The sequence below is a fragment of the Vespa crabro genome, chromosome 19, assembly GCF_910589235.1.
Source record: "Vespa crabro chromosome 19, iyVesCrab1.2, whole genome shotgun sequence".
NCBI classification, from domain to species: Eukaryota; Metazoa; Arthropoda; class Insecta; order Hymenoptera; family Vespidae; genus Vespa; species Vespa crabro.
In genome coordinates this window covers 609,399-632,843 of record NC_060973.1, presented here as the reverse complement: position 1 = coordinate 632,843, position 23,445 = coordinate 609,399, and the positions used below count along the sequence as shown (strand labels likewise).

Here is a 23,445-nt window from a genome sequence, read left to right as displayed (position 1 = left end):
CAAAATAATTATTAATATTATGGATTTTATTGTGTAGAGATATAAAAAAAAGTCGTATATAAAATAAATGATATAGGAATATAATATAGAGAAATATATTTCTTTCATTTAAAACGCGTTAGTTTTCAAAGAGTTGAATTAAAATATAATATGTTTTAAATATTTATGAAACATTAAATTGCTGGAATTTATTTAGTTTAAAATTGCCTAGCTATTTAATTAATCGCATGTCATTAATTTTTGTCGATATATTTGATTATCTTATTACTTCTAATCTTTAATAACGAAGTAGAAATAATTAGCACAACATTATATTCTTTTCATATTGTATATATTACATCAACAAGAAGATTATTTAAAATCACTATTTCATAGTATTTTAAACAAATTTTCATTAGAACTCGTAATTCATAATCTGTTTCTTAAATTATTAACATATCATAAGATTCTATATTTTCAAATGCATGTACAGTGATATAATATGTTCATATAGTATGTAGTTTTAACATGTAAATGTGTAAAACTTGTAGCTCTTGTAAAAATCTAAAAATACCTTATTACAACAAATAAAGGCAACAAGCAATTTTTGTAAAGGTTTTAATTATTAATTAAAGGCAACAAGCAATTTTTGCATTTTAATTATTAATTATTTGTCAACAATTTTATTGGCACCATTATTTATTTTACGAAATCACATCATCCTAAATAGGCAAGATGAGTAAATAGCATAATAGGATAAAAAAAAGACGATAGTTAAGCACTATCATTGTTCTTATAGTCTTCTTATACTCTATGGTCTTTAGAAAAAATTTTAGATTTTATATATATGTATATATGACAATTGTTGACTCTACTATAGAGAGCAATAGAAAAATAAATAAAATAACAATTATAATTTGGCAAAAGTATATCCCTATCTGAAAAGAAATAGGATAAACATCAACTTCTGATATGTTTGATAAAAAAATTAATTAATAAAGTGTTTTAAGATGAATTTATAGAACATATATATATATGAAAATAACATAATTGGTTTCAACAAATATAAAAAATTCTGTGCCATTAGTAACTATATTTTACTGTACAAATTTTTAAACTACTATCACTTAATTTGACAAATTTTAGCATATGTAGAATGTCGGAAGAGCACCTTATATAATATTTTATGTATTTCAGGTCTTGAGAGAATTCCCTTCTATAATACATAATAAATTTTGCATGCTAGCAATGTCAAACTTCCTAATACTTCCACCCTTAAAATTGTTAATAACAGATTGTACAATATGCTAGAATAATCGAATACATTATAATAAGCTGTAAATAAGCAAATAATTTTGATGATATCAATTAAAAAATCTTTTTGTATACTATCATTATAACATATTTATATTCTTTCATAGTTTTTAAAGAAAAACATTTCGTAAAATATTCCATCTGTTAAAGCTATTATTTAAATACTATGTGTTTTAGTGTAAAATATAAGTCAATCTCGGTATATATAATATATTATATAGGAAATCCATATTGAAAATCAGACGAACTTGAAAGAACATTTATAAAATAAAGAGAAATATATAGAAAATCCACATAATCCATAACAGTAAAATTACTGGAATATATAGTTTTTAAATTATATTAACAGTAATAAATTATTATAGATTACATTTTAAAATACTAGGAATAGGAAATTATATCCTAGACTTTCCATATGCAAACTTGAAAATACTTATTGATTAATGATATGATAGTGTGCGATTTATAACAAATTTTTTTTCTAAAACTTTGAGTCTATGATTTTAAGATTGTACTATTTGATTGCTTCTGCTAATATAATTACCCTTGTCAAGGTGTCATTACTGTTGCTAATGAAGGAAATATCTCAGCTTGTAATGGACCATAATCAACTTCTTCACCATCCACTGTTAAATGGCCACTTACTCCTTCTGCTGGTTCTATTCGAAAAGCCTTAACAGGTATCATGTCAACACCAGAACAGTTTACATGAGTCCCAGTACTTAAACCTAACAAGAACTGACAAATAAAAAATTTTATTTTATAACAAAATTTATTGCAAATGATAAATACATATTTATAAGCTTACCTGTAACAAGTTTGTTCTAGTAATACCAGCTTTAACTATCAAAAGCCATATAATACCATCTGCTAATTTTGCACGTGGTGCAAAAAAATAATCTTGACCTAAATGAGATTGATAAGCTGCATGTACCATTATAAATTCTCCTGTAACATATTAAACGAAGATTTAATTATTTATTCATATAAAGTTCTTATTAGATTTAAAAAGATATAAAAATATATAAGATATTTTTACCTTGATCTTGAACCCAAGAATCAGGTAGTTCCGCTGTTAGAGCTGGAAGCGTCGACGATGGACCGTACATAACTTGACTTGTCGTTATATTCTCTGTGTCTATGGATGTGGTTTTTACAACTTTATTCATAAGTTAAAACGCTACATAAAATAATAATATAACATAAAAAATGATATACCAGGCCCCCTTGTATCACCATCATCTATACTATGATAACTTGATATAGAACCAGTACTAAAGTATGTAGATTTTGCCGAGGTCGCAGAATAGAAACTGTCCAACCTTTGTCTTCCTTCAATTTCAGTTTCAAGAGTTATATTTTCTGTTATAACTTCATCATCTCTATAACCATTAAGAGGTAAATCTAATTCATTACTACTATCGTCACAGGCATCGTGGAAACTTTTTGATTCAACTATATTACCATACCTGTAGAATATTTTTATTAAAAAATATAACTTCATATTTTGAAATTGAATAGGAAATTGTATGTTTCCAATAATTTATAATACATAGAAAATTAGAAAGTACCGATCTAATTCATCTCCATAACTTCTAGAATGAGTTATCTTTCCATCGCTTGTACAATCTGTATGGCAAACTTTACCATTGCCAACAACTTCCACAGGCAGTACTTTGTCACAAGGCAAATATGATATTTTTCCCTTATATGTTCTTAGTCCTATTAAACGTGCTACACTCCAAATAGTGAATCTTTGTCCACCTATAGCACGAAGTCGCTCACTTTCAATATCAATATCTGAGAGCAAGCCCCATCCGACTGACAAGAATGAAAACAATATTTTGCTTCGTGTTTCAATACGTACTATATCCATAGGAGCCTTCTTACATTTTACTACGGACAAGGCGCTAACTAATAAAGGATTGTAATCATATGGTTCCCTGAAAATACAAGAAAACATACGTATATATTATTTATACATATATATATATAATGTAGAAGTGGAAGTATCATAGAATGCAGTAATAAATATGATTTATAAATTAATTTCTGAATGTGATTTATAAAATAAATTTCTAAATATATTGTAGTTGTATGTAAGTTTAAATAGAGAATTTCACACACACACACATACACACACACATGTATATATATAAAAGCTGATTTTGAAGTAATAGTTTTTTTTACAATAAAAGAATATAACACAACTACCGTTTATAATGTTTACATAGATGGCACTCAAAGAGAAATATGATGTGTTATATAATAGGTCTTACTACCAATGAGAAAAAAACAATGGTATTACAATTAGGATTGTTATCTATTACTAGAATATCAAATTCAAGGTCCAAGATAAGCCACTCTAGTGCAGAAATATATGTATGTTCAAGAATTCGACTTATGCATTAAGAGCAGTATAAGTTGAAAAAAAAACCGCGCGCAATATTACATATTTATCTTTTTCTTCATTTAACATTTTCCAGAACAATAGTAATCGTCGTATTGTTATGTTTTTTATTTAAAAAAGAAAACGAGTTCGGTAAATTGCCCTTATCAATCGTTAAAGCAAAATAATTTATAATTGTGAAGGCGAAGTAAAGAAAAATAAGGAACAAGTTCAATGTATTATAATTCGTATTAAGATAATATAAAGTGAAATGAGATGAATGAAAGAGACAGATAAATAGATAGTGTTTTTGATGAAAGAAGAGGATAAGAACCTACTGTTTAGAATATGCAATAGATTTCGCCAGACCATTACCGGAACCACAGGGTATAACACCGAGGGGTAGTTCATTGAGTGCCTTCTCCCAATCGGGCCTTTGGAAGAGACCATTGACAACCTCAAAGACAATTCCATCGCCGCCAACTGTTAGCAAACCGTTCCATTGATATATGTCCTTCGAACGGACGAATTCACGCGCATAATTCGAACATTTTGTGATGTGGATGTCGTACGGTCTTTCAGCTTCGGAAAGTACAGGATGAATTCTTTTTTGAAAAACTTCCCTGCCTCTTCCAGGACCAGACTTTGGATTTATTAGAACTAATAGCTTTCGATTCTCGCCTGGGCATGCTGCAACACAAAGAATTGCACATATTCTTTTGTTTATTCGAGTTCCTATTGCGCACATGTTAATTAATTTAATCTAGCCGCTATCTATCTTAACGATCTTGTTACTGAACAAGAGATCGATGAATAAATCGGCAAATATGCTGGGTATTCTATACTCGCATTACGAAACTAAGGACTTTGCTCTTTTCATCTTTTTCTTTGTTAAGATAAAATGTTTTGTTTTTTACCTGGAAATATTATTATTATTATTATATATATATATATATATATATGTCGGATATATTAATAAATATTGTAATGTAATTAGATACATTTTATTTCAAGTAAATGGCGAGAGGCCATTATCATTAGTAAAAGATCAATTATGAATATGCGCACATTATAAATTCCAATTTCGCACGTGTCGTTGCGTCCATGAAAGAATGAACGAATATTCATCGAAATATTGAAATAAGTATAAGCAGAGCAGAGAAGAGAGAGAAAGAGAAAGAGGGACGGAGAGGAAGAGAAGGAAGGAAGTGGAAGACATAAATAATTATAGTTTTAACTATTCGTTTTAAGACAATAACTTGATAGAACGTTAAGCAATAAGCATGAAAAATAAAGTAGCCAAACAAGTTTATTCTAAAAATTCAACATTTTCCTTAGTTACCTACTTATGTATATTATATAGTCAAAAGTCCAGAATGATAAAAAACAACTTATTTATAGTTCGAATGTTCTCATTATAGTTATTTTTTCTTTGAAATATTTTCAAAAAGAAAAGAACAAACACCTGTTCAAAAAGATTTTAATCATGATAATCTTGCTGTCGAAGATCGACATCTACTATATCACATATAAATAATAAAAATCAAAACGGATCCTATCAAATCGGTTTCTTGAATCTTTATCTCACATCTGTAGGAATATTTTTTTCGATTAATCTAAAAAATTAATAGTGATCAATGCCATTGTAAATACACAAGGAGTATTCACGATGTAACGATAAGACCTCGTGCTCGATCAAATCTCCAGTTATATTTGTTCTGATTAATGGAAAATAATTATCGATAGTTTCTTGCAATTTTTTTCAATAATATAATATTAAATTGTACGAATATAAAATTATATTTATAAATTATACGATTAAATTTATAGATTACATTATTATAACGTTATGTATGCACTTAAAAACCAGTCTATGGTTAAAAATAAAAAAACAAACAAACAAAAGAATAAAAAAAAATAGATATGATGTATTCTTTTGATATTTATCAAATTCACGAAACAATTGTTATGGGAATAATTTTATTTAAAAACAAAGATTTGTGTAAGGACGTAGGATCTAGAATTAATACTGAGCCAATACCGTCATTGATGCGAAAGATAGAGAGAGAGAGAGAAAGGAAGAGAATTTAATGCCATTATACTAATTTTTAACAATAATCATTATATTGTTTTCCTGATATTTCATAAGACATCATTTGTAACGAAAAAAGGCGCTTTTATATGATATCACGAAGCAATTTCCTTTCCAGAAATGATCTTATATAGTTATTTAACGTATGAAATCAGATATAGGACAAAGGAAAGAAGGAGATGTTTGTGTACATATGTATATATATAAGACATAATCTTTCTAGATTGAATGTTGCAACAAAAATTCTCAGAAATTTGATCGATATTACTTTATTTACTAAAATGCTATTACTTTAAAATAGTCGTATGCTATTCGACGCCAATGATCCGTATTAATGAACATGAAACAAAAAAATACATTTGTGTATTTATAAAAAAAAAAAAATATTAGTATGTACAAAATACTTTACTGCGTAGTGTACCGAATGTTAATTCTTATTGAGTTGCCTACGTAAAAGGTATAAACGCTTACATTACATAATCTCGATTACACTGTTAATGTATGCTCGTTAAAAATTGTCGATCGGAAGGTATAATGCATGTTTATCGCTGCTCTAATGAAAACATATATAAACGAAAAAAGATTGAGAGAGAGAGAGAGAGAGAGAGAGAGAAAAGTAATAAAAATGAAGCCACAGTGAAATAAAATATGTATTTAAACCGAATATATTAAGTAGAAAAAGTTGTTTTATGCAAATTTATCAATCATTAAATTCTTAATGTTTTCTCGCAAAAACAGAAAGAAAGAAAGGACTTTTTTTTTATTTAAGTATTTAATATGTATACTCAGAGTATAACTTGTATCATTTGTTTTTTTTCTGACATGTTTTTATAAAATTACGAAATATGTGGAAGTGGATGAGTTGCAGAAATTTTATACCAAACATACATATCATCAAGTGTGTACATATATTTATATACATATATATGCTGTAATCAATGAATTCGAATATGAATGTAACGTCATGAATATAAAGAATAGTATAAAATAATGGACGAATTGAAGTAATAGATTATATTTGGTTTTTATAAATTAAAAATTACATACGTATAAACGTTTGTCAATAAATTATCAGAACTTCAAAAAGTAATAATGGAATCAATGAAAAAAAATCCAAAATGTGTACTGGCTAATTGTTCCACGATTTGTCTCTCTCTCTCTCTCTCTCTTTCTCTCATACACAAATACACACACTTACTCTTTCTTCCCTTTCAACTTTTTTAATTAATTGATCTTTTAATTTGGCTCTTACGTCAATTCAATATCAACAGGATCATTAATCGTCGAGCTTGACTATATGAAAAATACTACGAGAGAAAGAGCATGCCAACAATAAAGCCGTAAACATTCGAGAGCGTCGAAAAACAATGAACTTGGCAGTCCGCTTTATACGAAGACTACCACGATGCCAGGAAATATTTTATCGCCAAGTTATAACGACAAAATTCCTCGATATATTTACATTAATGTGTTTATTAAATACTACTCTGCGATGAACATGAAAAACCTTTTTCTTCAATTCACAATTTTTTTCACAATTTTTTTCGTATCAATATTCAACAATAGATCAACGATTATTTGTGGAATATTAAATTTGTATTTAATTTAAAATTTAGATTCTTTTTTCTCTCTCTCTCCCTCTCTCTCTCTTTCTCTCTACTTTATCCTGCTATGCATTCGAGATTATTATCAGAAAAGATTTATAATTAATGATATTTAAATATTCATATCAACTACATCGTCGATATCTTTGATAGAAAATTGTTTAAACATTATCATTTTTTTTCATCATCTATCAATATTGCTGGATTAACAAAAAAGAATACTTGTAAATACATGATAACCATTATAAACGGTTGTTATATAACGAAAGTCCATTAAATGATACTGATGAGAAAATGGATAAACAAAATTATTCACTATGAGAGAGAAAAATTATAGAATAAGGAAAATAAAGATGTGGGGAAAAAAAAAAAGGAACATGAGTCATATTACTTGCGAAATGTAAGAAACTGTTGTGTTTATTCGTAATCCATGTTATTTGTTATGAAATTTCAACGGACATTTGACTTATTATATTTCATACAGAATATCGTAATAAAAACATTTTCTTATACTATATAATATCAAACTATAATAGATATCCGTCCATTGAGACTTCACAGTTGCAACTATATTCAGTGGCGGATTTATGCAGAAGCAATAGACGAGGTTGCTTCGGGACTCGTAAAACGGAGGAACCCAGCGTGACAATATAAATTTATATTAATTATAATTAATTTAATTTAATATCTGATGTCCGGTATATAATTCTTATTTCTATATACGCGATTATAATCAAATTTGAGCAGTGTATTTTTTCATTTCATCGTTCGCATGAACAATTACAGCGAAAAAATGTATATTGTGCATAACTAATTTATGTTAACGGGAGGCCAAAAATTTGTAATACCTTAGGCTCCTTAAAGATTAAATCCGTCACTGGCTGTATTCAATCACACATGCCTAAGATCTCGTACAGCAGAACATTTTCGATCAATTAATTGCTTGATCTCGTCGTTAACACGTCAAAATAAATAGAAATTAATATAAGATAATAAAATGAAATATAAGATTTCTATTGGATATCAGGAAGATAAGCAATGTTTTATTTCTTGTTTTGAAATGTTGAATCCACCAATCAGAAAACCACCGCGAATATGAAATTATTTAAAAAAAAAAAGACGTAAAGAAGATAAAGATGACGATTGGCTTATTACATAATCTATCTTTCAATTCTCAAGTTTCGCTTTTCCTTCATTAACAAAATCATAAAAAATATTGTCTAAATTTTATAGTTAAAAAATGTGCGAAAGATATATAAACCTAGGAAAGAAAAGTAATGTAGATAGGGTGGAAGGATAGAAGGAAGGAAATGAAGGAGGAAAGAAATAAAAAATACTTACCGCCGAGTAAAGCTTCGAGATTTCCATGACTTGGACTCATGAGATTTTTTGGGACTGGTAGCTTCGTGACTAAACACTTAATCGCCAATCGCCATCTACTTGCCTCCCTTAGATTATCTTCATACTTGTCAAAACTACGAAATCTGAGGGTAATCGTTGTTCTCTCGCGTCTACGGATTCCTTTCATTCGTACCTTTTTCAGAGTATACGCGTATATATAGAGATAAGCAGAGGTATCATACTCGTCATAGGATGATTGGAAAGCATCCATAGACTCGACCAGTTTGAGCTGCATTCTCGAAGCACCCGGACGACAAGCGCAACTTCCAGCTGCGCTCCTTCGCTTAGATCTCATGCACCTGCACCCGATGATATCATTTAACGGAATCGTTTCGATCTTCGTCGAGCCATTACTGTCTTTTTGCAAGCTCAAGCCTTTTTCACTAAGCTTCACTTTGTAATAGGTGTTTTTCTTCGATGTCACGTAGAAGGTCTCCTCGAGAACGGCACTCGAAGTTACCTGATTTTCTTCCTCCATCTCGAGAGCACAACATATGTGTCTATAAATGTGTCTATGTGTGTGTGTGCACTGAAATAATATCTTTTTTCTTCTTCTTTTCTTCAACGAATTTGAAGGGTAACCGAAAGACACGTTCCACTCATGTTATTCTTCCTTCTTTGGCAATGATTTTCTTTGTACAGATCGCGAAATAGATTAAGCAAATAAAGTTTTCCTTGAGAAACTTATACCCTTCATTTCATTATCCTTCTATCCTTAATTTTTCTTCTTTCCCTTTAGGTAACACATGCATAGATCGAAATTATTAGCTTAAAATTACGAGCAGAATCATTCTTGATTTTCTTTGAACGCCAAAGAACGTCACCCGTGTTGCTGCTGTTACTGCAACTGCTGCTGCGGATTACGATATTGGACGAGTTGAACGCGACAATCGTACTCCGTATGAGAGTTGGAGAAGTGGGAGAAGAGGATATGGAGATGGAAGCGCGAATTAAGCGATAGAGTTGTTAAGTGTTGGAGCACGTGCATGCGAAAAAGAATCTATATGTTAGTTCTCCTTTTATTCTTTTTCAAACATCTGTTCCATTTTCTGTTAATTGCAAGAGAAGAACGTGAGCAAGTACCGTCCTCTTTCGCGAAAAACAGCCACTTTGTCATCGTACCGCGAAACTGGATTTAATTGCTGACGTTTTAACATGATCAAATCTTTGTTTATTTGTCGGTAGTGATCGATACGTAAAATATTTTTTCCGCGGTAAATTCACTATCACTTTCCTTTCGTGTCAAGTTTACTTCAAAGTAGTTTGCATTAAGTTATTCGAATGAGCAATGCACCCCTTCGTTTTGGTATCTAGTTTCAGACATAAACATTCGAACATCCAACCACTAACTGAGCTCAGCCCAGACTATTCCCGTAATTGGGATAATATCACTTTAGGGTCACTTGCAGCGCCACCTTATGGTATCTATCAAAAGCCTCTTTATCCTTATCTAAGAAGATAGCAATGGTTTGACATATTTTTCTCTGTCTTATGTTTTTTTCTTTATATACTGACTTCGTTTTTCGAAAAAACTTAAATGGATGATGAATCTTTCTAATTTTTCTTAATACTTGTTATGTATTCAAAAGATAATCGTTTTTATAATTCAAGTCTTATAACTTAGTATCTTTACTGTAGAGTGCGCTATTGAATGGATTTGACTTTATTTGCTTTTGATAATGTAGTTTACTATATTTCGTATCTCCTAAATTTTTGTAAGTGATTATGTTTCATTATTCCTTTTGATTAATTTATAGTAAAACAATGTACGAAAATTTCTATTCTGAATGTTCGCTTATGTTACTTAAAAGATTAAATTCACTTAAATTTAAATTTAAGGTAAATTAAAATTTACAGGTAAATAGTGATTTTAAGGTAGATCAAAATTTATCGATAAATAGAGATTTCAAAAACATTGATCAACAGCACCCTCTATATGTTTTGTTTTTTCATGTCCGTACGGCGCTTCCGGGCTAGGTGGTTTCTCTTCCGGTTTTCATAATGGTGAGTTAACGTGGGAATTTTCTTTTGCTCGTAAAATCAAATGAAATGCCCCATTTGTAAAAGAGTCGATAAAAAATATAATTCTTCCATAGATGAAGAATGAGTGAGCATGATTTTACGAGAATTATTTTTATTTTAGGGTATCGACATTAACCACAAGCACGATAGAAAGGTCCGACGAACGGAACCGAAGTCGCAAGATGTTTATTTACGACTTCTTGTAAAAGTAAGTTACTTTATTTACTACTTTTTGACGCATGATTTTTTCCGTTTCTTTCATTAAATTTCCGAACGAAAAATATTTCGTGTGAAAAGCTTACATTGCCCTTTTATTAGTTAGATTACGTTTCATTTTGAGGTTAATCCGGAGCATGTCATTTATCTGACAAGATGTTTCTTTTTTCTTCTCCAATATATCATCTAATATTGCGAGCAGCACTCTGTGTTAGTCTTTGCAAATACAGACTAATTCAATTTTGTAAGTTCGCTATAAAAATTAGTCAACTTTCCTATTCTGTCTTTTGGCATAAACAAAAAGACAATTATATTAGTTGATACATAGATACATAATATATGATCATACGATATGTTTATATAAAATCAAAGGAATGTTTAATTATCCAGATTTTTTTATAAATGTGCTTTTCTGTTGTTTTCTAGCTATATCGATTTTTGGCACGTAGAACCAATGCAAAATTCAACCAAATAATTCTGAAACGTCTATTTATGAGCAAGATTCATCGCCCTCCAATTTCCTTAGCCCGTATAGTCCGATTTATGAAGAAGACTGGCCGTGAAAACTCCATTGCAGTAGTCGTTGGAACTGTTACTGATGATGCTAGAATTTTTGAAGTTCCAAAATTAACGGTATGTCACTTAACCCTTGTAACTTTTTCTATACTCAGCTAGTATTTATTACATTTAATTAATAACATACATATATTAATGACATATATTAATTGTACGTCTCAGGTTTGTGCACTACGTATTACTGAAAAGGCTAGAGGCCGTATCTTGAAGGCTGGTGGTGAAATAATTACTTTTGATCAACTGGCTCTTCGTTCCCCCACTGGAAAGAAAACAGTTTTGATGCAAGGTCGACGTAATGCACGCGAAGCTGTGAAACACTTTGGTCCAGCACCAGGTGTTCCACACTCGCATACCAAACCTTTGGTACTTTCAAAAGGAAGGAAATTTGAGAGAGCTAGAGGCCGTAGACGTAGCTGTGGTTATAAGAAATAAATTTTTAATATATGTCATCATTTATTGTACCATTAAATTCATGGAACATATGCTAACCCTATTGTACATCTTAAAATAATTTCAAGGTGTGCACTCGGGATGCACTATACCCTAGATATTTAGAACAGCAGTCGCTTATGCAGAATGGGTAATTTTTACTTAAAGAAAGTCCCTTATATTCTTGGAAGTCTCTAATATAATAATCAGTAGATTTGAAAATGCATTTCTAATTCTGATATTATGAAGAAAAGTAATTATGCAATGTGAAAAAATGAATTTTTTTTCGTTAAAAATTGAATGTCCTTTTTAATTTTCATTTTTTCAAAAAAAATCTATAATCATCTTGTGACAAGTCTCTTTCAGAAAAAAATAAGTACTCTATATATGAATCTTTGCAAAAATTATTAGAGCATTTCAATATATCATTCCTTCAAATTGATTAACTATTAGGAATTAAAAGCATACTCTGGCTCGATGTTGAGCAGATGAATTCTCTGAAGTTACAGTATATGAAAAGTAACACAGATGTATGATTTATGATAAATGATAACATTTGAAAGACAAGAAAAATACAATTTACCATATGCAGTGCATTAGTCACGAGTAAACTTTCTTCATTGCAAGTAGCATAGTTATCTTGTCCTCCATATATGGGTCAGATTATCAGTGTAATTATATCTCACTTTATGGTCAGTTGCAGCTCCATCTTACAGTATAAATTAAAACCCTGTTTATACTTATCTAAGACGATAGTTATGGCTTGTTATAATTTTCTGGCTCCTGTTTTCTTTTTACTTCTTCTATACTTCTCGACTTGTTTTTCTAAAGAAAAATAAATTATGAATTATGCTTCTTCCTAATAATTCTTAATTCTTATTAATTTTTTAGCAAATAATATATTTTATAATGTAAATCTTATTTAATATCTTTACTATAGAGTGTAGAGTATTGATTTGACTTTATTTGCGGCCGATAATATAATACTTTGTATTTGATATCTTTTTGAAATTTTTAATATTCTATAAAATCATGCTTCCTTATATGTTGTGATTAGTTTATCTTAAAATAATGTACGAAAATTTCTGTTCTAAATATTTGGTTATATTATTTAAAAGATTGAATCCACTTCATTATTATTTACAGGTAAATAGTGATTTTAAAATAGTGATTGATCAACAGCGTCCTCTATATTTTCCGTTTTTTTCACGTTCCTTTGGGTTGCATCTGGACTAGATGGTTTCTCTTCCGGTTTGTCATAATGGTGAGATATTGTGGGAATTTTCTTTTGCTCGTAAAATCAAATGAAATGCCCCATTTGTAAAAGAGTCGATAAAAAATATAATTCTTCCATAGATGAAGAATGAGTGAGCATGATTTTACGAGAATTATTTTTATTTTAGGGTATCGACATTAACCACAAGCACGATAGAAAGGTCCGACGAACGGAACCGAAGTCGCAAGATGTTTATTTACGACTTCTTGTAAAAGTAAGTTACTTTATTTACTACTTTTTGACGCATGATTTTTTCCGTTTCTTTCATTAAATTTCCGAACGAAAAATATTTCGTGTGAAAATCTTACATTGCCCTTTTATTAGTTAGATTACGTTTCATTTTGAGGTTAATCCAGAGCATGTCATTTATCTGACAAGATGTTTCTTTTTTCTTCTCCAATATATCATCTAATATTGCGAGCAGCACTCTGTGTTAGTCTTTGCAAATACAGACTAATTCAATTTTGTAAGTTCGCTATAAAAATTAGTCAACTTTCCTATTCTGTCTTTTGGCATAAACAAAAAGACAATTATATTAGTTGATACATAGATACATAATATATGATCATACGATATGTTTATATAAAATCAAAGGAATGTTTAATTATCCAGATTTTTTTATAAATGTGCTTTTCTATTGTTTTCTAGCTATATCGATTTTTGGCACGTAGAACCAATGCAAAATTCAACCAAATAATTCTGAAACGTCTATTTATGAGCAAGATTCATCGCCCTCCAATTTCCTTAGCCCGTATAGTCCGATTTATGAAGAAGACTGGCCGTGAAAACTCCATTGCAGTAGTCGTTGGAACTGTTACTGATGATGCTAGAATTTTTGAAGTTCCAAAATTAACGGTATGTCACGTAACCCTTGTAACTTTTTCTATACACAGCTAGTAGTTATTATATTTAATTAATGACATATATTACTTGTACATCTCAGGTTTGTGCATTACGTATTACTGAAAAGGCTAGAGGCCGTATCTTGAAGGCTGGTGGTGAAATAATTACTTTTGATCAACTGGCTCTTCGTTCCCCCACTGGAAAGAAAACAGTTTTGATGCAAGGTCGACGTAATGCACGCGAAGCTGTGAAACACTTTGGTCCAGCACCAGGTGTTCCACACTCGCATACCAAACCTTTGGTACTTTCAAAAGGAAGGAAGTTCGAGAGAGCTAGAGGCCGTAGACGTAGCTGCGGTTATAAGAAATAAATTCTTAATGTATGTCATCATTTATTTTACCATTAAATTCATGGAAAATATCTTAAATGGCTTATTTGGAATTAAAAAATTTTTTTTTATAAAATGGAATGAAACATAGGGAGTTAAACTTTTGTTTTCATGTATTTTTTCTGTTTATTCCTTTTTCACACTACAATCTAAATCAGTACTTTCTGCCGTAACTGCATTATTTATTGCATCTTCTAGTTTATCCTCGTCGTCAGACTGTATTTCTTCTAACGCACTAACGATTGGAAAATATAATTTTGATTCTTCTATTGCACTTTCGTGATTATCACTAACATAGAAAGGACCAATACCGGCAAATGCCAAAAATGCTTCACGTCCTATTTTCTTGACAGTACATATAAATACTTCGTAACTGTTGAGAATAAGATAGAATTTCTAAGTTTGTATATATTTGATATAGATCTAATGTATAATGTACAATATCTGTAAATTTACCCAGTTCTTTCTAAAGTACTAAATTCAAATTCCTTGATAGATTTAGCTATCATCTTTATATTTGAAGGTTTATCACAGTCAAAAACTCCAAAATCTATGATATCGTCAGTATACATTTCCAAAACCATTTTCAACTCGTTTTTCCTCGTACTGTCGTATTTGAAAATGATTATCGGTTCTCTTTTTATCTTATCCTCGTACTATGGAATTTTTCATGATACATATTTTAATTTCTTTTGCAGTAGTATATTCGAAATTGAACGTTTACTTACTGGGTATCTAGTATTTGTGTATTTGCTGAAGATCAAACGAAATACAGTTGCCTTGTTTCTGGCATTTGGTGGAGTCCATGCAACGGGAAACGATTCATTTTCCATTTCAGACGATATTAATGCTGGTCGATGTCGTCCACAATAGCTATTAAAGAAATAATTTTATTGTCAAAAACATATAAAGTCATTTGTAAAGTGTACTCTTTCCTCTCGAGATCTAAAATAGTTTTAATAAGGCACCTTTATCTTTACGAGCCTATATCTGAATAAATCTATGCAAGACCCTTTTATCGTTATGGTCTGTACATTTTTATATGTTATACACATGAAATATTAAAAAGAAAAAAGAACTTTAGACCACCTGGTATTAAGGTTTCAACAATTAGAAATTCTAGAAAAGAATTCCGACCAACGGGATATCTATGCCTATAACCATTAGGACGGGAAAGAGTTCAAATATAGTTGTCTCTCGTTAAGAGTGATTTATGTACGTCTCATCCGTGAAGCACTGATCCGCCGAAATTAATACTGCTTCTCCGAAGAGTAATGTAAGCAAATGCTGATGAACGTCCAATTCATTCGTAGATTCATTTCTTCTCAAACGCATAAGCATACATTTACCGTCTAAAATTAATTGTCTTTCGTGATCCGTAAGTACATAATCGGACTAAAAAGAATAAAGTATTTAATTAAGTATTACTCGTTGAAAAAAGGAAAACATATTGCCGAAATTGAAAAGAAAAAGCTCAATGAAGAAACCTCGTGAAACATTTTATCAAGGATATCTTCATTCAATCTCTTTCGTATCTCCTGTTCTACAGTATAATTTCCTGGTAAAATTTCTTCAATTAATTCCAGATACGGTGGGCTACATTTTTTATCCCTTTTATGTCCTTCTTCATCCTTAAATATCCACGGATACAATAAGAGACAAGTTTCATCGATTAACGAATTAGTTAAATGATCCATTTCTGCTTCATATTTCTCTTTGGCTTCTGCTTCTATAAAAGATCCATTATTCAAATGTTTGCGTAAATATTAGATAATAATAAAAATTAATCTGTCGCAAAATATAGCAATGCTTTTAAAACCTTTTTGAGCTTTCTTCTCTGTTTCCTTGGCTATTCGGACTTCTTCAGCGATGCGCATTCGTATATTTTCTTCTGGGCTACATTCATTCACAGATATAGAGAATCTATATATTTGGAAATAAATGAATACATAGGTAGATAATTAATCTAGAACTGTAAATATTAATATAGAACATAATGCAAACTTACTCCGATTCCTCTCTATTTTGAATTCGTTGAAATTCGGTGGTCAACATTTTCACCAGTTGTGGACAATGTGCGCCAAACATTAAATTAATCATCATGCCATCCTGAAAATATAACAATAAATATTTATTATTTTTTTTTCTTCAATGAAATTAGGTAGACGCATTTGTTTACACGAATAAACATCCAAATGGGTTCGCTTTTTTCTTTAAAACGCTGAAGATCCGTTATATCATCGCATCTTGCCTATAACGTTATTTATTATTTTATTAATCGTTATTAGAAACTTCGATAATAGATGATAGTTGGTGAAATTACCGTAGCATAATTTAAAGCATCGCCGCCAATTTCCATTTTTATTTTTTTTAATGTGCTCACCATACCTGTGCATGGTCCGCTCCAGGCGGCATAGATATCGACTACTGTAAGAAAAAGAAAATTCAGTTGAATAATAACGATGATAAAAATTTTCCATAATAATTGTACTTTCCTAACAAGCCCTTTTTAGTTAAGATTTTAGCCCACTCATCGTCATTAGTAACGTCAGTCTGAAGTGCCGTCGGTATTGTTTTTTTTGCCATTTTTCTAATCACCTTTCTGGAACCCTATGGTATAAATTATATAAAGGGATATTAATTAAAATGAAGAGAATAGAAGGGAAATAAAAATCAAATCAAACGTATACCCTTTTACGGCGCAACATTTTGGAAAAAGAAATGAAAATATTGATGAACGTAACAATTTCGTGACTTTAGATTAGGTCTCTTTTTTATTATTCAACTATAATTGTAAACTTTCAGCTGTTGTAATTATTTATAAAAGGTTTCCACGAGGAATACAGTCCTGTAGTAAGCTACGAGCGAGAATAACTTAATGCTATTCAACGGCAAATACAAGACAGAACTCTAAGGTTTATTTATTAGGAATTTTACGATCATTATATCGGGGGAACTCTAAGGCTATTAGTATGACGGGACTGGAGATGTCGGTGACAGTGAGGACACGCAAACTATTTCGAATAAATTATACTATTGCGAGTCAAATATTTGCGTGGCGTGTATATAATTACAGCGTGAAAGAGCAACGATATTATTTTTCTTTTTTAAAGTCACGTACATAGATATTATATTTGTCTTCTTCGTGAACGAAGCAAACAACGACGAGAGTATTCTAATTTTACGATAAATAATTCCCAATAATTATTAAGTTCAAGGATTAAAGTAAAGAAATTATTATGACATGCATAATATAAATAATTTATCTATTAATGATAATTAGAGATGAAGATATCGGTTCTGATAAGAAATACTTGCGTATTAACAAAATCGAACATTAACGTGAGTATTTTAAGTGTTCGTTGTCCAATCGGTTGCCAGGAGTAACAAATTATATGGGTTACATGTGTAATAATAGCGAATGTTTTTCCTGCAACGTCATCGACTTTGCTATACCTTTAATTTATTCAATCTCTAAAAAAGGATAAAACATTTGCGCCTTTCCTTGATTAATATTAATGTTGATGACGGAAGAATACTTATATGGCCAATCGAATGAATAAAAACATCATTCATGATATATTTGCACGATTTATGAATTTATCACAAACAAAATGTAATAATAACTCATAAATAATTCCGAGAATTTTACAATATTGATGGTCCACCTATAAAGTAATATTATTGCAATTTGATTTAAATTACATGGTACAACATTTATGGAAATTTTTAATGATATTATCGCATAGGATAGAAATTAAAGCATTTCCCTCATTTACTCATTTCTACGAAGTTTGTCACATAGTACGCTCGGAGTACGTTCAAATAAATTTGTAATAAATCGATCCTTTTTTCTTTTCTTTTTTGTTATGCGTAGTCGTGTACTGTGTGGTCCGCGGCAACAAATGAGTTGCCCATCTCTCTGTTTCAAAGGATTACAATTTTTCCAATCTTTTTCATATAGTTTTCTAATCTCCACATACTTTTTAAAATCGATATATACATATATATACATACATATATATATATATATATATAGCATTCTGGTTTCCTTCTTGTTCTTCTAGGTACTTTTTTCCAGTAGTTTTTCATCAAAATTGTATCAAATGTACTAGCTGACATCAGATCTGAAATTTGTTGAATTTAAAACGAATAATAATATAGATATAATGTAACATCGGCAAGAAAAAAGAAATCAAGTAATTTTTTTCACCGGAAGGAAGTCGATATATCAACTAGGCAATGAACCTTTTGCGACAGGGAGGCCAACATTACGATTCATAAGATAAGAAAAAAAGTATGGGTGTGTTCTGAAATTTTCAATTTACACTATACGCTTATATTGTCAATACCAAAATTGTTTTTCTTTAAATAGAAAATCGATTTATACAATATTTAAATCGATTTTAGTTTTCGGAATCGATTGAAAATATCGAAAATCGTGACGCAAAAGATCGATTTTGGAGAGATCGATTTAAAATCGGCATTCCTAGTTCAAAGTGATCGTATTTTGTGATATATCGAAGAGACTTCAACGAATGCCAATTTTATAATTCTTTAATCGACGACGATGATTTATTTCAATTTTGATCATATAGAAATTAATAAGAATTGTGAGGTGTAACGTAATTAAAAGATTTGTGAAAGTTTCCTCTATTTCTTCTCTCCTTCTCTCGTTTTTTGTTTTCTCTTTCTCTTTCTCTATCTGTAGATCATTTAATGACTGTTTATCGTTAAAAGTTTCTTATTTTTCTCTGTTCGTTTGAAATACTTTCATTTTCACAGTTTGTAAATATTTTCTGTTCGTTTGAAAAATAGAAGAGATGTTAAAATTTGAATGAAAGACTATCACTATTTTAATGATCTTGTCAATCAATAAGCGGTCATTAAGTTATTTTTATTATCTAAATTATTAGGGAACATTATTACTTATAATATATGGCAGAAGATACCGAGATATGTGGTGGCTTTTTGGATGCTAAGTTATCAGGAACAAGATGTGTAACACAAAAAGTGAGGAAAAGATCTTTAGCGCCATGGAAAGTTTGGAAAAGACATTGGTGTACTGTCAAAAAATTGGGACCAGGTTTAGGAATAGAAATACAATTAGATTATGGTATAAGTAGTGGTGGGATTTCGCAGAATGAAAAGGACAACTCAATTGTAATACCTTATGATGCCATTGTATATCGTACTCACTCGAAATCCAAACAGTTTGCATTTGGCATATTCTTAAATAAAGAGAGAAAACCATTATTGTATTTATCTGGGAACTCTGAAACAGAGACACAGCGTTGGATGTCAAATATTCGTCAATTATTAAAACCAAGGAAACACAGATTAATGGATGGATTCTATAATATATCTATAGTAGATAATGCACATTCCAGATTGGCAGGTTTAACTGGTGATTTTAATAATTCTTATTTTTATTATTTGTATTTATATTATATTATATTATATTATATTTAAATATTTCAATTTTCCATAGGCTTATATGGAGACTTAGTAGCCAGTCAAATGGGGGTATTTATCAAAGATATTCATTCAGGTGAAATAATACAAAATCTGAAGTGGAAAGAAATGAAGCAATTTCATTTAACTACAGCTGGTCGTCCGGAAGATGTAAAACGTATATGTGTCATTCATACCACTAAAGAGTTCAATGCTGGAGTTGGAGAACTTCATGTATTTTGTTTGAAGGCTAGCAAATTGTTACAGGATTTAGTGACTCAGGGCCGTGGTCCAAAGCACAAACATATCGATAAAAGACCATTAAGTTTAAGCGAAGGTGATCTTAGAATATCAGGACATTGTGAAGAAGGTACAACAACTTTTCCAGCATTAAAGAGTAAAATTGCATTTAGTCTCATTAATGCAGGCCTAGGATTACTTTTATCTTCTCGTTCAGGAAATGATGTTAAATCTTTAAACGATATGACAAATGGTCATAACCTTGATAAAGTTATGAATGAGAAACAACCTATAGTCACTAGAGTTGTAGATAATGTTTATCAACAAAAACCAACTAGTATCCCTGATATTGTATCAAGTATAAAAGACTTAGATACTTCATCGCATAGAAGAATTTCCAATGTTTCTGTGGCTTCTGGTGTTTATGAAGAAATTATTGATAATACCAATTGTTCCAGAATTGTATCGGTAACTTCAAATTTTTATGAAGATCCGGAAGAACTTATTTTTAGCTCTCACAATCTTCAATTGCAACCGCCACCGTTGCCACCTCGTCAGCGGTGCGGATCTGCGTCTACAAGAAATGGCAGGTTCGTTTTATTAAACAGTATTGTATTCCGTCTGGAATATTTCCATTATTTTCAGTGAAATTTATGGTATAAAAATTTTTTGTAGCATTAGTGAAGATGGTTTAGATTCTGAAGGAGATACTAGATCTGTTACTCCGAATGATATCACACCACTTTCGGAAGATAAAATAATCCATTCACAGCAACCAATAATAGATCATTCTGAGTATGTTCCAATGTCACCTAGACCAAAACTCATCACTTCTTATCATCTTGAAGTAGAAAATTCTTCCCAAGAGGAAATTTACATGGTCATGCAATAATAGCACAAATACACATAAAATTTACTTATGCATCAAGTTATGCTTCAAATCACTCAATATGAGTGTTAGAAAATGATATTTCATAAATATGTTCTAAACATTTCTTACGAATATGTTAGCTTTCCAAAAATAGCTTGAACTTTGTATCTATCTGGCGTATAATGCATAATATTCTCATGTGAAAGTTCATATATTTTCTAATTGGAAGCAGGGTAATTAAAGTGTGAATATTTTCATTTATATGTTTGAAGGATATAATCGTCTATGCGTTAAATTTTATCTATATACATTTCTATTATAAGTCATTTTTAATTATTAGCTTGGAATTATATATAATTTAGGTTAATAATTTACTTCATTATTATTTTGAGTGTATGTTGCCTTTACTTATATTAAGGGAAATGAAATTGTGATCTCTTTATATAACATATAAAATGTTTATGTCGAAGGTTTATATATTTTGGTAAATAATTATTTGTGCAAAAATATTACAAATCTTACTAGATAGTCATTGATATAATGCCTTTTCTTACTACATTTTTTTCTGTAAATATCTTCTAATTTATAGTATTATCAATCAGTAAATCAATAATTTAATAATAATCATAGTCTACTTTAAGTTCACATATATGTTTCTATGTTTGATACGAATTCATCATAAATTCGTGACAATTCCAAACGAAACAATAAGATTTTGGTAAAAAAAAGGGGAAAAAAAAAAAAGAAAAAAAAAAGAAAAAAAAAAGGAAAAAAAGAAAAAAGGAGAAATTCTTCGTTTATAACATACATTAATAACAGTTAATCGTTTCGACGTAATATTTGTCGAAGACGAACAAATCTGTGTTATCCATTATTTCTTACTGGTTGTATAAATCATTGTTGCAGCTATAAATTTATATGTAATAATGGAGCGTAAGATATTTGATCATAAAAAATTGCCTTCGTCGTGTGCCTAATCGTAAAAGGTTTAAATTATAAAAAAAAAAAAAAGCTTATTGTATCTTGACAGATGTATTGTTAATTAACAAATTTATTGACATACAATGTGAAAATGTTTTATAAAAATACATATACATATACAAACTTTTTAAAAATTGTAATACATTTAATAAGAAAAATATAATATATTGTAAAAGAAAATATTTCTAACTTGAATATTTCATTAGAAAGGGACAAGGAATCTGCAATTTTACATACATATAAAAATATAAAAATAAATCCATAATACTTTATTAATTCCATTAATGGATTAGCAGACATTTATTGAATTTATATCTCTTTTCCTTTTGGATTCACCTTGAAAGTTACGAGCTTTATACTCAAATTCAAATCTATTATAACGATATTCGTCTGCAATTTCTGTCATAAGTGGATCATTAATATTTGGATGTACAAGTAACGATCGAATAGCAGTTAAAAGATTTTCTAAACTTATAGTTGGTTTCCAACCACCTTTAGGTGGCATTCTTAATAGATCTAAGCATATACGTCCATTATTATCAATATTTGGATGATAAATGGGTGTGCGAAATTTCACATGTGGTGGTTCAAAGGGATATCGTTCTGGTAATTCGACATCTAATTCAAAAACACCAGCTTCATATGCACATCCAGCAGGACCAATGATAGTAACTAATATATATTCTGTTGAATCTTCTTTTATATAACAAGACACCCCTTCTGGTGGCTTCACCATTAAACGAGCTATTTCTCTTCTTACTCTGTGTGCTTTCTGCATTTTTTCTATATACCTCCTACTAACAATTAAAAAAAAAAAAAAATAAATATATATATATATATATTTTTAAATAATTAAATAATTTACCTAATTCATCCACAATTTATTTATTTCTATGCTAATGATTTAAATTGCTTTTTATGCCTTCTAATGAAGATAAAACTTATAATAAATTATTTGATATTTCGTGTTTATGTTGATTATTTTACTCACTCTTGTACTTGATTGTACAATTCTTAATTATAATGCGTAACTTTATAACTATCTCTTGTCTTGTTAATATTTATGTATAGTGTAACACAAACGTTACCTTCTTCGACAACAAACTTTCTAACGATAAAATTTCATATTTCGGTTGATGTATATAAATGCTCAGGACCGTATCGTAAAGGTTTCTATGAGAACTGTAACTGTCGCTTATTGCGTGAATAAGCTTGATCGCTAGCACGGCTGCGGCAATTAAATTGCATTAATAATGCCTTTCATTTTGTTTGTTTTTTCTTTTTTTTTTTTTTTTTTTTTTTTAGATCAGATATAGAGGAAAATTTATAATTAATCAGAACAAAAGAGCTACAGACCTAATTCGTACTTT

The 23,445-nt window shown here is 29.9% G+C and overlaps 6 protein-coding genes across 16 annotated transcripts; 3 read left to right on the top strand and 3 right to left on the bottom strand.

Moving 5' to 3' along the window:
* Nucleotides 1–583: 583 nt before the first annotated feature.
* Nucleotides 584–10,152, bottom strand: LOC124430906 (sphingosine kinase 2-like). 2 transcript variants are annotated; one of them, XM_046978135.1, is made up of 7 exons: nucleotides 8,720–10,152; nucleotides 4,021–4,372; nucleotides 2,865–3,236; nucleotides 2,512–2,675; nucleotides 2,333–2,431; nucleotides 2,102–2,241; nucleotides 584–2,031 (listed from the first exon to the last, which is right to left on the bottom strand). In XM_046978135.1, exons 1-7 carry the CDS (start codon nucleotides 9,255–9,257, stop codon nucleotides 1,843–1,845), a joined length of 1,854 nt encoding a protein of 617 aa, XP_046834091.1. In that variant the 5' UTR covers nucleotides 9,258–10,152; the 3' UTR covers nucleotides 584–1,842. The 2 variants fall into 2 exon arrangements, with proteins under 2 accessions (XP_046834091.1, XP_046834090.1); XM_046978134.1 differs by having other exon boundaries at nucleotides 2,512–2,762; nucleotides 8,720–10,151.
* A 664-nt stretch (nucleotides 10,153–10,816) lies between these two features.
* Nucleotides 10,817–12,045, top strand: LOC124430904 (60S ribosomal protein L18-like). The gene is made up of 3 exons (XM_046978131.1): nucleotides 10,817–11,009; nucleotides 11,444–11,650; nucleotides 11,756–12,045. Exons 2-3 carry the CDS (start codon nucleotides 11,510–11,512, stop codon nucleotides 12,023–12,025), a joined length of 411 nt encoding a protein of 136 aa, XP_046834087.1. The 5' UTR covers nucleotides 10,817–11,009; nucleotides 11,444–11,509; the 3' UTR covers nucleotides 12,026–12,045.
* A 1,149-nt stretch (nucleotides 12,046–13,194) lies between these two features.
* Nucleotides 13,195–14,561, top strand: LOC124430905 (60S ribosomal protein L18). The gene is made up of 4 exons (XM_046978132.1): nucleotides 13,195–13,286; nucleotides 13,426–13,512; nucleotides 13,947–14,153; nucleotides 14,242–14,561. The coding sequence occupies exons 1-4, from the start codon at nucleotides 13,284–13,286 to the stop codon at nucleotides 14,509–14,511; spliced, it is 567 nt and encodes a 188-aa protein (XP_046834088.1). The 5' UTR covers nucleotides 13,195–13,283; the 3' UTR covers nucleotides 14,512–14,561.
* Nucleotides 14,562–14,630: 69 nt separating this feature from the next.
* LOC124430901 lies at nucleotides 14,631–18,683 on the bottom strand. Its single transcript, XM_046978118.1, has 11 exons — nucleotides 18,547–18,683; nucleotides 17,025–17,139; nucleotides 16,853–16,956; nucleotides 16,709–16,780; nucleotides 16,538–16,638; nucleotides 16,349–16,452; nucleotides 16,017–16,258; nucleotides 15,749–15,924; nucleotides 15,258–15,402; nucleotides 14,986–15,185; nucleotides 14,631–14,902 (listed from the first exon to the last, which is right to left on the bottom strand). The coding sequence occupies exons 1-11, from the start codon at nucleotides 18,649–18,651 to the stop codon at nucleotides 14,656–14,658; spliced, it is 1,611 nt and encodes a 536-aa protein (XP_046834074.1). The 5' UTR covers nucleotides 18,652–18,683; the 3' UTR covers nucleotides 14,631–14,655.
* A 34-nt stretch (nucleotides 18,684–18,717) lies between these two features.
* On the top strand, nucleotides 18,718–22,209 carry LOC124430902. 5 transcript variants are annotated; one of them, XM_046978122.1, is made up of 4 exons: nucleotides 18,718–18,826; nucleotides 19,446–19,936; nucleotides 20,021–20,813; nucleotides 20,899–22,209. In XM_046978122.1, the coding sequence occupies exons 2-4, from the start codon at nucleotides 19,468–19,470 to the stop codon at nucleotides 21,113–21,115; spliced, it is 1,479 nt and encodes a 492-aa protein (XP_046834078.1). In that variant the 5' UTR covers nucleotides 18,718–18,826; nucleotides 19,446–19,467; the 3' UTR covers nucleotides 21,116–22,209. The 5 variants fall into 5 exon arrangements, with proteins under 5 accessions (XP_046834078.1, XP_046834079.1, XP_046834076.1 ...); XM_046978123.1 differs by having other exon boundaries at nucleotides 18,816–19,936; nucleotides 20,021–20,353; nucleotides 20,441–20,813; XM_046978120.1 differs by having other exon boundaries at nucleotides 18,821–19,142.
* A 106-nt stretch (nucleotides 22,210–22,315) lies between these two features.
* Nucleotides 22,316–23,372, bottom strand: LOC124430903 (ubiquitin-conjugating enzyme E2 T-like). 6 transcript variants are annotated; one of them, XM_046978128.1, is made up of 2 exons: nucleotides 23,067–23,372; nucleotides 22,316–22,869 (listed from the first exon to the last, which is right to left on the bottom strand). In XM_046978128.1, the coding sequence occupies exon 2, from the start codon at nucleotides 22,851–22,853 to the stop codon at nucleotides 22,365–22,367; it is 489 nt and encodes a 162-aa protein (XP_046834084.1). In that variant the 5' UTR covers nucleotides 22,854–22,869; nucleotides 23,067–23,372; the 3' UTR covers nucleotides 22,316–22,364. The 6 variants fall into 6 exon arrangements, with proteins under 6 accessions (XP_046834084.1, XP_046834086.1, XP_046834082.1 ...); XM_046978130.1 differs by having other exon boundaries at nucleotides 23,164–23,372; XM_046978126.1 differs by having other exon boundaries at nucleotides 22,941–23,371.
* Nucleotides 23,373–23,445: the final 73 nt, after the last annotated feature.